Source organism: Elephantulus edwardii, unplaced genomic scaffold (assembly GCF_000299155.1).
Source record: "Elephantulus edwardii isolate Elephantulus edwardi_28Jun2011 unplaced genomic scaffold, EleEdw1.0 scaffold00080, whole genome shotgun sequence".
Classification (NCBI taxonomy): Eukaryota; Metazoa; Chordata; class Mammalia; order Macroscelidea; family Macroscelididae; genus Elephantulus; species Elephantulus edwardii.
In genome coordinates, this window is record NW_006399830.1 from 1,686,415 (window position 1) to 1,699,367 (window position 12,953).

At 56.3% G+C, this 12,953-nt stretch overlaps 1 protein-coding gene across 1 annotated transcript in view; it reads left to right on the forward strand.

Moving 5' to 3' along the window:
- The window catches only part of LOC102853889 (kinesin-like protein KIF19-like), a 32,795-nt gene extending 21,751 nt beyond the window's left edge, over positions 1-11,044 (forward strand). The window contains exons 14-20 of the mRNA XM_006889736.1: positions 654-775; positions 2,808-2,932; positions 4,685-4,793; positions 5,827-6,219; positions 7,248-7,377; positions 9,731-9,838; positions 10,944-11,044. Of these exons, the coding sequence (XP_006889798.1) occupies positions 654-775; positions 2,808-2,932; positions 4,685-4,793; positions 5,827-6,219; positions 7,248-7,377; positions 9,731-9,838; positions 10,944-11,044 (1,088 nt within the window). The remainder of the gene's footprint in view (positions 1-653; positions 776-2,807; positions 2,933-4,684; positions 4,794-5,826; positions 6,220-7,247; positions 7,378-9,730; positions 9,839-10,943) is intronic.
- The last annotated feature ends 1,909 nt before the right edge of the window (positions 11,045-12,953 follow it).

Below are 12,953 nucleotides of genomic sequence, written 5' to 3' on the forward strand. Positions count from 1 at the left end.
GGTGGGTGCCCGAGGCTCATCCACGGTGGGTGCCCGAGGCCCACACACGGCGGGGTGGGTGCCCAAGGCTCATCTACGGTGAGAGGTGGGTGCCTGAGGCTCATCCACGGTGTGGTGGGTGCCCGAGGACCACACATGGTGGGGTGGGTGCTAGAGGCTCTTGCACAGTGGGTGCCAGCTCCCAGGCCAGCTACCTGTCCTCTCACACAGGCTCCAGGTGCGGTAGACCCCACAGTTCACAGTGGGTTCACTGCGGGAGAAGGGTGGGTTTTCTCCTCCCATGTGATTTACAGTGTCAAGCCTGTTGGAGGGTCCCTGGGGGTCAGAACTGACTGGCCAGCAGTGGGCGTGGCTTGGTTTTGATCTCCGGGAGTGGACCGCCAGTTCTTTTATGGGGCAGCTGGGTAGGTCTGAACTGCTGACCTTTTGGTTAATGGCCCAGTGCTTAAACGTTGTGCCACAGGGTTTGTTACAGGTGCTTAAAGGCACTTCTGACAGGTACCACAAGTTGCTGCTGCTGTGAGATGCCGTGCGGGCAGGTTCTGCGCTGTCCCACAGGGTCGCTGTGTTTCGGAATTGACTAGATGCAGTGGGTTTGCTGTTTGGGTGCATCGCGCCCCCTTTCTAACATCCGCTTCTCCCCACTCCTGAAGACGGAGGGCTCCTGGTGCCCGACCCCCTGGACAAGCAGTACCGCCTGTACTCGCAGGAGCTGGGCGAGGGCACGCTCAACCGGCTGCTGCTGCTCCACTCGCTGATGACCGGCGCGCTCCGCGTGAGTGCTCCCCGGGTGGGTCCTCCCCGTGTGAGTGCTCCCCGCGTGAGTGCTCCCGTGCGTGGGTCCTCCCCGCATCGGTCCTCCCCGCGTGGGTCCTCCCCGTGTGAGTGCTCCCGTGCGTGGGTCCTCCCTGTGTGAGTGCTCCCGTGTGAGTGCACCCTGCGTGGGTTTTACCCTCGTGAGTGCGCCCTGTGTGGGTCCTCCCTGCGTGGGTCCTCCCTGCGTGAGTGCTCCCGTGCGTGGGTCCTCCCCGCGTGAGTGCTCCCGTGCGTGGGTCCTCCCCGCGTGAGTGCGCCCCCGCATGGGTCCTCCCGGTGTGAGTCCTCCCCGCATTGGTCCTCCCCGCGTGGGTCCTCCCCGCGTGAGTGCACTCCGCGTGGGTCCTCCCAGTGTGAGTCCTCCCCGCATGGGTCCTCCCTGCGTGGGTCCTCCCCGCGTGAGTGCGCCCTGCGTGGGTCCTCCCCGCGTGAGTGCTCCCCGTGAGTGCGCCCTGCGTGGGTCCTCCCCGCGTGGGTCCTCCCCGCGTGAGTGTGCCCCGTGTGAGTGTGCCCCGCACTCCTGCCCATGGCTTGTGGCTCCTGGCACACTAATCATGACCATAGTCACTAACACAGCTGCTCGTCCCGTCAGGCCTTGGCTCCAGAGGGTCCTTTCTCATCGCAGCCGGGGCTCCTTGGGGTTCCCTGACCTGCCATGCTGTTTCCCCTGTGCGTGCCTATTCTGGCCTCCTCTCTCAGAAGGGATCAGGGTTAGGACCTGCAGGCCTCATGTGTTCTCTTTAACAGGACAAGAAAGGCTTATTTCCACATAGTGCTTCTGTCACAGAGACCAAATTCACACCCCTGCTCACAGCCCACTCGACTCCCTGCAGGGCCTGGAGATCAGGGCTGCACCGCCCGGCCGCCCACGGCATTGCCAGGGCTGTGCCCCTTGTGGAAGCTGACTCCCACAGAGCGCAGGGCAGGTCTGACCCGCGGATCTTTCCCTTAGCAGCCACCGTGCCACCAGGGCTCCTCTGGGCACTGTGGTGGTGTGAGGGCTGATGAGTCAACTCAGACTCGTAGCAGCCCTTGTGGGCAAAGAGCCGGGCTGAGCGCTGGCTCCTGCACCATGCTCGTCACAGCAGCCTGTGGGCAAACATCCTCATCGCCTGTCACTGTGCTGACCGCCCATCTTTCCGGCTGGCCCTCGGTCAGGGTTCAGATCTGTTGTTTATAGGGTGGTGGTGAGTCATAACAACACAACAGCTACACCTCCTGACAACACGCCCAAAGTGGGGACGCAAAGCCCCAACACTTTCTCTTGTGAAGCAGACTTTTCCTGGCTGCCTGGGGAGTATCTCAGATTCTTCACAGATGTCATTCAGCCTAGGAAAGCCTGTGGAGCATGACGGGGTTTTTAAAAATTTTTATTATTAACGCAGGTGAAAGTTTACAGAGTAAATTAGGTTTCCATTCAACTATTCACACATATTTTGTTTTGTGACATTGATTACAATTCTCACAATGTAACAGCACTCTCCCCAGTCCATCCCCACACCTCCCATTTCCACTCCTCCGTTTTCTTCCTGTCTTCTAAGCTTTATCCTTGAGCAAGTGCTACCCTTTTCTACTTTATGCGGGTAGTTGTTCTAATGAGTGAGTGCCCCTGCTATTCATTGCCACCTCAAAGGCCTCTGTTGCCTGTGTGGAAGTGGAGCTATGACAGTGAGCTTTGTTCCAGGGTTGAAGGGTTTAGAGAGCACATCTGTACAAGGCACGGAAGGAGGCGGGCTTGAGGGGTGCCTGACGGTCCTGCTGTGACTGCGGGGGGCGCATCCCCCGGAGCACGGTCCGGCCTATGCTCATGGTCCACAGGAATCCAGGTGGAGGGTCTTCTTGGTGATGAGAGGAAACTGCCAGAAGCTGGAGAAGGAGCTCGTGTACTGCCAGGGAGGACAGGGACCTTCCCGCCCCCCTCAGGGACACCTGGTTACCGACAGCCTGCTGTGTCCTCACCAGCCTCTACCCTCTGCCCCATCTGCTCACAGGACGGCTCTGTCCTGAACATTTCTCCCCCTCCGGAGGACTCGGGCAGAGACCAGCTGGACGACAGGAAGGACCTCCCGTGGGGCGCCCAGTTTGAGCTGCCGCCAGTGCTGCTGGAGACAGACAGGTAACTCACCTGTCACCTGAGGAGTCTCAGCTGTCAGACCTGGACCTTCTGCTCTGTGGGAGAAAAATGAGCAGTCTCCTCACATGTCTCCTTACTGTCTGTGAAAGCCTACTGAAGAGTCAGCTATGAGTCAGTTCCGACTCAGCAGTGAACACAGTGAAAACAGAACCTGTTTGTTCTCCTAGCATTCCATGGTATATTCAACACTCTTCTCCAGCACCACAGCTCAAAGGCATCAATTCTCTTTCTATCATCTCTAGTCACTGTCCAACTCTCTGATGCATAGCATGTAATTGCAAAGACTATGGTCCTGATCAGGTGCACCTTAGTCTCCAGTCTGACATTGTTGCTCTTCAGTACTCTTGAGAGGTCCCTCACAGCTGACTTTCCCAATGCAATTCGTCTCCTGATTTCCTGGCTGCTGTTACCAAGAGTGTTGACTGTGGAGCCAAGTAAACTAAAACTGTTCACTATGTCAATATCTTCACCATCCATGCTGAATGCTGCCAATTGGCCCAGTGGTGAGAATCTTTGTAAGATAAAGCTTTATGATTTTTGCTTCCAAGGAGCACTTTGGCTGTACTTTCTCCAAGACATATCTGTCTGATTTCTTTTTATGTGTTTCTCTCTGTAACCGCTTTTTATTATCATTTTTATCTGCATTGTCTTGAGCTGCTGTAACAAGTAGCCCAGGTGGACGGCTTTAACAGGAACTTACTCTCATGATTTGTTGTTGTTGTTAAGTGCTGTTGAGTCAGCTACAGCTGGTAACGACCCGTGCACAGCAGCTCTGAGCCTTGCCTGTCTGGTACCATCCTCACGATCGACAATCTGTGAGATACTTGATCCTGTTGGTACAGTCACCATGTCAGCCCGTCTTGTGGAAGGTCTTCCTCTCTCTGGCTCTCCACCTTTCCAAGCAGGATGTGATTTTCTGAGAACTGGCCAATCTTTACAACCTGCCCAAAGTCTAAAGCTTTATCACCGTTGCCTCTAAGGAACACCCGGGCTGTACTTCCTAGGACAGTTTGTTTGGTTTGTTCCTTTGGCAGTCCATGGGAAATCAATAGGAAGCAATTAAAAATGCCATGGCTAGTGTTCAGGCATATGGTAGGCTTCTCACGGTTTAGGAGGCCAGCGTTCCAGATCCAGGTGCCAGCTGTGAGAGGGGCCGTCTGTCTCCGTCGGCTCTGGAGGATGGTCCTCATCTTCAGCTTTTCTGGGCCTGGAGTCCTGTGGGGTCTCCGTGCGTCTTGGCACTGACCCTCCCCGCAGTCTAGAAGGTTCTCAGTTCAGGGACCTGGTTCCAGAGGACGTGCTCTGGCCTGTCTCTTCTTTGTTGGTGGCAGTAGGTCTCGATCTCCTTTCCCACTTTTCTCTCCTGCTAGATAAAGGGTGACATAGGCTACACCCCAGGCGAAGGCCCCATATGTCAGATCAAGACTGAGCTGAAGGGTGGTGCGACCCACCCGGATCCCCTTACACAGCACAGATCACGTCATGGAGATGATTAAATGGCCACCAAGTCACGCCCCTGCACAGCTGCCAAGTTACATCATCACCTATCATGTTACAGCATCATGTAACTGCCAAGTCACGCGGTTGTATACTTGTCAGTTGACCGCTTTACAGACTGCCCACCACTGATGAGTGTGGCCAGCATTCCTGGCACTTGCCTGTAACCACTGTGATCGTAGACTCAGGGCCCAGGGCCTGCCTTCACCCTTTTACACCTCTGCATTCCACCCACAGTGACGGTTACAGTTCATCCAAAGTCACGCCTTCAAAGAAGCCAGGGAAGCAGGACTCGCTCCTCCCGCCATCATCCGTCCGAATCCTGCTGACCCCCCCTATTCACGAGGTGGGTGGACACCTTACTGGGCCCTGGGCTGGGGGCCTTCTCTTACTCAGTGTGCTCTCAGTCAGGATTCCCATTGCTAGGTTACAGGAGGGTGAGAGAAGCTTCCAGAAGGAAGGTCTTTGCTAAGTGATGGTGAAGATGGTTGTCTCTGGGCGCCATCGAGTTGGCCCTGTGTGCACTGCCCAGTCAGCTCTCCCAGAGCCCAAGGTGGACCTTTGTGTTTCACTTCTTCCTCTCAGCTGTGCTGGGGGCTGGGGGTGAGCCTTTCCAGCGGGTAACACAGTGACAGGGGACCATGAAGAGTCTGCAGTGGCCGCAGAGCCAGAGCTGGTGGCAGGGGCAGTGCGTGGTCAGCACAGCTCACACGGGCTTGCATCGAGAACAGTCTGCCTGGCTGAACTGTGTCCATTTGCTGGTCTGTGATGTTTCTCGTGGACTTCACCATGTCTCTGGGAGGGTGTGGGCATGTTGTGTAGAGGCAGGGAGGCACAAGTGGACCCCATTGGAACTTGCTGGCTGGGTCATCCCTCCTGACTGGGGCATTTGCTGAGCCCAGCTGTCTCAGTTGTCATGTGGGGAAGCTCGTGTCTCACTCTCTGTCCCCAGGGGTCCCATGGTTAACACACTTGGTGCTAACTGAAAGTTGCAGGTTCACACCCTCACGGAGGCACCTTGGAAGCAAGGCCTGCCTGTCTGCTTGTGAGAGCCGTGGGCGCTGTTCTGCGACATACTGTGTCTGTGACACGTGTCAGGACACCCTGGTCGGAGTGAAGTCAGTGTCTCTGGCTTTGGGTTAGGGAAAGATCTCCCTCAGTGCTCCATGGAGCTGGGGTATCATTAGCTCAGGACCCCAGACCCAGAGCCCTGGGTTCCTCCTGAGATCACGTGTGCGTCACCTGGAACAGGGTGCCCCTTCTCTGATGGTCTGTCCTTCCTTGAGTCTGAGTGCTGGACTGAGTGGCTGTCGGGGTTGTTCCTTGGAGACCCCAGCACAAGCAGCCAGTGTCCAGACCCTCCCACTGCTCTTCTGCAGAAGCACAGCTCCATGAGTGTGAAGGACCTGGTCTCCAAGCTGTGCTCGCCAGTTGGCCTGGACCTGGGCGCCCCTTGCGTGGCTGAGGCGGGCACCCCTGCCCTGAGTGCCCAGGCCCTTCGGGAGATGGCCTCGAGCACCAAGAGCATCGCCCTCATCGCGGCCACCCGCCGCTCCAAGGTGCAGGACCGAGAGGCCAGCTGCAGTCGCTCCCCACGCCACCTCCTGGAGGACGGGGCCTCTGACCCCTGCGACCAGAAGCCCAGTGTCTCCCCAGAGCCTGGCCCAGCAGGAGACAGACAGCAGCCTCACGCCAGCCCAGGCAGGGACCAGTCTGTGGAGAGGAGGGCCCGGAAGAAGCGTTCCCCCTCGCTCACCTGGGGCCTTCCACCGGTGCGTGGTCATCCAGTGACCTGGGAGAGAAGGGTGGCCATTGAGGTAGCCAGGGCCAGCACGCATCCACATGGGACATGGGGCACTGGGCAGTTTGCAAATTCACGTGGTCAGCTGTTGACCTAAAGATTGGAGGTTCTAGTCCACGTAAAGGCACATCAGAAGAAAGGCCTGGTGACCTGCTTCCCAAACCCTGGTTCTGGTCTAACACACGTGGGGTCACGTGAGTCAAAATCAGTGTGAGGACAGGAGGCTTCATGGCTCCAGCAGAAGCCTAGATGTGAAAGGATCCAAGCAGGCCAGTCCCCCACAGTGCCCGGGACCCCAGTCTGGCCAGGTCCCAGGCTCTCTCTGATGTTGCCAGTCAGTGGCCATTGAGTCAGTTCTGGCCCTGCCGATGCCAGGTGTTCTTGGCCCTTGAGTATGGACTGGCCGCTTGTTCTGTGGGTCTGGGAGCGCTCACCGGTGTCTCTCCTAAAAATGAATGGCAGTGCTTTTCCTGGTGGTGCAGCAGCTAATCGCCAGCAGAGGGCGCTTGGTGGTTTGAACCCCCCAGTGCCTGTCCAGGGGGACATCAGGCATCTGCTTCCCTGATGGTCACAGCCCCACAGATGCCCCTGCAGGTTGCTGTGGGTGCGAACCCAACATTGCATCTTACTTTATGCTGTTTCTCTTTCTCCCTGCAACCTGCTGGTGGGCTCAAACCACCAAGCTAAACCGCCAAGCTCTCAGTTAGTCCCACGCTTCACCCACTGTGCCACCAGGATCCCTCCTTAGGGGGCAATGGAAGGGAGAAGGTGGGCACAGGGACAGAGAGGCAGAGCAGTCAGTGCCCACTGGTCCTCTGGGGCTTGGAGAAGGAGAGCAAGAGTCCCCCTGAGTGGTCACTGCGGGTCCTGGAAGCTGGCATTAGCCCTGGGGTCACAGCTGGTGGTTGACCAGCACACAGTCACCCAGGCCCTCTATCACCCACCCACCCTTCTATCACCTGCCCTCACACCAGCTGTGCCGTGGGACTGTCCCCACAGGCCACGGAGCACCTGGCTGAGAGCCAGCCGCCCCCTGCAGCCCTCTCTCAGCCATCCAAGTCCGGAAAGGGCTTTTTCCCAGCTGTCCCTGTGGCCGCGAAGATAAAGCCCAGCCTCAGTCTCCAAGCAGGTAAGATTCCAAGGGGAAAAAGAGCTTGTTGATTTTCTTCGATAATTTTTAAATTTTTTATTATTTGTTTGTGTATGTATGTACGTATGTATTTATTTTCCTTGTTGTGTGCCATCGAATTGGATCCGACTGGCACAGGAGATTGCCCCTCCTTCTCCAGCGGAGCATCTGGTGGATTCGAACCGCATACCTTTGGGATTGCAGTGCAGCTTCTTGCCACTAGGCCACCAGAGCGCCCTTGATTTTCTTTGATAATTTAAAAAAAATTTATTGTGACTTGAATTGTAACAGTAGTTACAGGACAAATTGGGTTTCCATTCAACAGTTCATCCATTTTGACTTGTGACGTTGATACCAATAACCCCCCCCCCCCCGTGTGACAGCACTGCTCCCACTCCTTCCCTATGGTTCTCGTTTCCACACATCCTTTCCCCCATTCCTTCCTGCTTTCTACGTTTTATCCCTGGACAAAGACTCTCTTTCTGCTTTGGTAGAGCCAGGGGGTCTAAGGATTACATACCTCCCTCTTGGGATTGCAAGCCCATCTTCAGTCTTCAGTCATGCTTTCTTGTGTGTGAGGTGAAAGTTTACACAACAAATGTGGTTCCCATGTGATGATTTCCACACAAAAGACTGAGATTAGATGCACAGTTCACTGTCCTCATTCTCCCTCATTCTGTCTGGCTTCCAGCTGTTCTGTTTCTGGCACTCCAGTTTCCCTGCCTCGTTACCTTCTCGTCTTTGTGTGAGCCATTTGGCCTTTCATTTAGCAGGCGAGCACATAACCACTGCACCACTAGCACATCTTGTGTCTCTGGACAGACATTGGAGGGTGGTAGACACTCTGCTGGCTGGCTGGCCTCACCACATGGTCTGGAATCTCTGGTCCTGACTCAAAAATTCACACCTCCCTGATGTCTGTCGCTGCCCAGTCACAGAGGTTCACAGCACCGCCTGCCCTCAAGGCTGTTCTGATGCAGGAGGGAGACCCCAGGGACAGAGCAGACTGTCCCACAGGGTCTCAGGGCTGTGTAGCTTTATGAAAATAGGCTGCCTCACCTTCCTCGCGTGGAGCGGGTGGTGGGTTCAAACCGCCAACCTTTCCGTTATCAAACACTGAGTGTTAACAGCCCAATGCTTAAGCCACTGGCTCTGAGGCCCCCTGATAAATGCTCTCTATGCTCAGGGGCTGCTGTGCTTTCAAAAATTTTTCCTTCTTCTGATGCCATGCTTCTTAAAAAATGGCGAAAGGAAAAGAAAGATACCAACAGTGTGCTGGTGGCTAGGCAGACATGCTTGGAAATCCTCAGAGGTTCAGGGGTTTGGGTCCCATTCTGTGCCTCTTTTCTGGCTAGAGGCAGGATGCCAGCACCCTGCTGGGGAAGTGGTGTTAACACCGGCCCCTGTCTAGGGTGAAGGTGGACAATTACCGTGTGTGGAGTTGGGGTGCCCTGGCTCCAGGAAGCTTGGAATAGACATACTTGTCATCCCTGGTCTCTGACATGTGGCCCCATCAGTGTGCTGTGAGCTGTGGCACCGGTGGTACCTGTAGGGTCACCAATGGTGGACCGGCTTCAGCAGAGTTCTGAACTGGGACAGACGGGGAAGAAAGCCGGGGGCCTAGGTGACTTTATGCTGCCTGTGTGTTTAGGACCCAGATGGTAAACTGACTCCATGGAGCCAAAACTGCGTGCCTGAGTCATACTCCAGGCCAGTGGCACAGTCACCATGGTGTCGTCCCCGCTGGCCTGGCCTCTCCCTGAAGAAAGAGTGTGTACACTGGGCCAGCTGCAGTCAAAGCCTCTAGAGAAGTGGAGTTACCAGTATCCCTCTCCCTGGCCTGGCACCGTGCTGGCCTGTGCTGGAAAGAGGGCTGACAACATCTGCAGGGCAGGGCTCCTGGGAGCTGCCCTGTGGCCCATTCCAATCTGATGGTTGCTCCAAGCCCTGGACCGATGTCTTTGGCCGGCCTCCAGTCCCTGAGGGGTGTCATATGAGGGTGCAGCCGCAGCCACAGCTGTGGGTGCCCAAGGAGGACAAGAAGGCCAGAGTTCACCTGGGCTAGTGGGTCCCAGCAAGAAGTCCTCTCTAAGGTTCACAACAGCCCTCTTGGAAAGTGTGGTAGCTGTAAGTCCAGCTTCCCGAGGAGGACAGTCTCCATCCACTCCTTCCACCAGCCAGGGCCGGCTCTGTGAGACGGAGCTCAGACTCGCTGCTTCTCCCAGGCTGTCCTCCCCAGTGGTCCTCCACAGCGTCCTCTGCTGGGCTCTGTAATCCATTGCAGGGGTCACATACCCCACGGACTGGCACGTCCTATCATGTGGATGAACCATGTCTGTGGTCTCACTTGCAGATGAGAACACACTCCAGGTGCCGGACGTCGGCGTCACCTTCCCCAGCGCCATGTGGCAGGGCAGCACTGGCCCTGGCCGGGCACCCCTCCTGCCCCGGGACATCAGAGGTCAGTGCCGCCTCCTGCCCCCACGTACCTGCAGTGATGACCACCTGCTGGCTGCTGAGTGCTCCAGGTCCTCCACGGGGAGGCCGTGATGCATGGCACGGTCCAGGGGTTACCTCGCCAGCCCTTCTCACCAAGCACCCTCACACCTGATGGGGAATGTCAGGGTGGGTGACACAGTCCAGGGGTTACCTCACCAGCCCTTCTCACCAAGCACCCTCACATATGAAGGAGAATCTTGGGGTGGGTGACACAGTTCAGGGGTCACCTCACTGACCCCTTCTTCCCACCTCATTGATGGAGGTGAGGGTGGGTAACACAGTCAGGGACACCTCATTATTTCTTCACCCCCTCACTTGACAGTGGACATCAGGCAATATTAACAGGACAGGACGCATAGCCCACCCCATTGCCTCTTCACCGTGCACCCTGACACTTATGGGGACACGGGCAGTGACACCTCTAGTGGTCACCTCTCTGTCCCTTCCTCACCTCCTCACCTGATGGGGGGACATCAGGGCAATAGCAGCAGGACGTGTAGCCCACCCCGTCAAGTTCAGTGCCTTTGCCACTCAGCCCCCATGCCTATCAGAGGCAGGAGGGGTGTACAGCTTCGTGCTGGGCTAACAGAAAGGTCAGTGGGGAGGAGCCCTCCAGTGGCTCTGGGGGGGAGGGATGGCGATGGGCAGATTCTCCTGTAAAGAGATGTCGCCTCAGGAACTCGGCAGATAGTGGCCTTGAGCTGGAATACGTGGGAGAGGGTGTGAGTTTAGGTTGAGCTAGGGAAGCTAGGTGCCAAGGCTTCTCCAGTAGGAGGTACTAGAGTGACTGAGCGCACGGAAGTGACCAGTAGCGAGCGAAGTCCAGCGTCCCCTCCAGGGGCATGCTGCCTGAGAGGGTTCTGGGCAGGTAGGGGTGGAGGCCTGGATGGAGGGGTGAGACTGCACTGGACACAGGCAGGGCTGGACGAGGAGGAGGGGTGGGGAGTCAGGCTATGAGTCCCCAAGTCTCCAAGCAGCTCTGCCCGAGGCAGTGTGGGGACACGCTGGTACATTGGCTGAGCTTGCCCGTGTCTTGACCACATGCTGAAGTCTCCCTCCCTCTGCAGGGTCCATAGACAGCGGAGGCCGACGACACAGCCCGCTGCCCCCCAGCCACCCTCGCAAGCACCTCGGAGGCAGTGCCAAGAGGCCACGGAGACCAAGATAAAGTCAACTAGCAGGAGGAGGAGGAGCCTGAGGCCACCTAACAGCACAGACATTACACCTAGCCTGGGGCCAACCACAGTGCAGCCCAGTGACCACAGCGCAGCCCAGTGACCACAGCGCAGCCCAGTGACCACAGCGCAGTCCAGTGACCAGTTTGGAGCCTGTCGGGAGCCTGTCCAGGGCTCTCCCCAAAGGCTCCTGGTCATTGCTGACTTCAGTGCTTTCTAGATTGGGCGTTTTCTGCACCGAGGGTGGGCATCAAGTCCTGTCCACTACACAGGCTCAGCTGAGACGCTATGACAGGTCCGAGCTCCCACAGGCAGGTGGCTCCCAAATGTAGGCCCCGTCCTGTCCACAGTATCCCCCACCTCTGCGGGCAGCGTGAAGATGGCCTGTAGGAGGAGAGCCCCTCGTGGTGTTAAGGCCCTCCTAGGATCCCAGAGTGCGGGAAACGACTGCTGGGAACAAGCTCTCATGGCCTGGCCCATCGAGTCAGCTAGCACACAGTGACCCTGTCCAACAGGACCCCGCCTCCCTGGCTGCGTCGTCCTCGTGGTCTGTGCCTGAGCCCCGTGTGGGATCCCTGTGTCAGTCCACCACCGCCTGAGGGTCTTCCTTTCACTGACTCTCTGCTGATAAGCACGATGTACTCCAGCACCTGCCCCTCCTGGTAACGTGTCCAAAGCCCGTGAGGTGGCATCTCACCATCTAATCACTTCTTCCAAGACAGACGCGTCCACTCTCTGGCTGTCCAAGGTGTAGTCAGCAGGCTTCACTACCTCCACCACTCACAGGAAGACCGGGGAAGAATGGATGCCTTCGGACTGTGCAGTTTGAAAGGGACAGTCGTCAACAGATGAGTGTTAGAAGCACACGTTCTGACCCATTTGGACGGCACGAGTCCCTGTCATTTTTGCATCAGAGTGAGAAAAAGAAAATTGTGGGCATCATCCTGTGGAAAGGTGGGGCACTGGCAGGCTGGGCGCTTGCTGAGGAATTGATGCCCCTGAGCTGTGGTGTTGGAGCAGGGTGCTGAGAGCCCGTGGACTGCCAAGAGAACCAGCAGATGTCTGGGGAAGTGCAGGCGGAGTGCTCAGCAGCAGGATGGCGAATCTTCGTGTTGTATATTTTGGACACGTTAGGCAGGGCCAGTCCTTAGAAAAGACATGCTGGACAAGCGGAGGCTCAGTGAGAGGAAGAACCTCATCGAGGTGGACTGACACAGTCCGTACAGCAGTGGGCTCGAGTGTGTCTGAGATGATGAGGAGGGCACAGGCTAGGACAGGGCTCAGGTCCGCTGTTCATAGGGCCACTGTGAGTTGTAGTGGACTCGACACCTAACAACAGTGGAGGGTCAGCTGGGACTCAAAGGCAGTGATTTTGAGTTTGTAGTTTTCCAACCCTGGTCTTCCCCCAGCCGCCCACTTGGGGCCCCAGAGCCCCTCTGCCGTGGCAGGGGCCCACCTGCCTCTGTCCCTCTCAGAAGGGCTGAGAACCAGCAGAACCAGGGCTGGAGGCTGCAGGCAGCTCTCTGCTTCTCTGGGGAATCTGCCTGCAAGTGGGGCCTTCTTGTAAATAATGACTTTATTTTTATTAACGTCTATTTAAAAATTGTGATTAGAGTAAAAAGTTTACAAATCATATTCATTTTTTATTCAATCATCCATATTTTGCTTTATAACATTAAATGACAATCACTTAAGACACTAGTTACACTGTAATTTGAGGTATTAGCTACATTGCAATTAATAGTCCAAGAATTACAATGATTACCCCTTACAGTACATTGCCTTTCCTGGGTTAACACAAGATAATGAAACTGTGGCTGACTCTGAGAAGAATGGGAATCCCAGAACATTTAATTGTGCTAATGCGAAACCTATACTTGGACCAAGAGGCAGTAGTCAGAA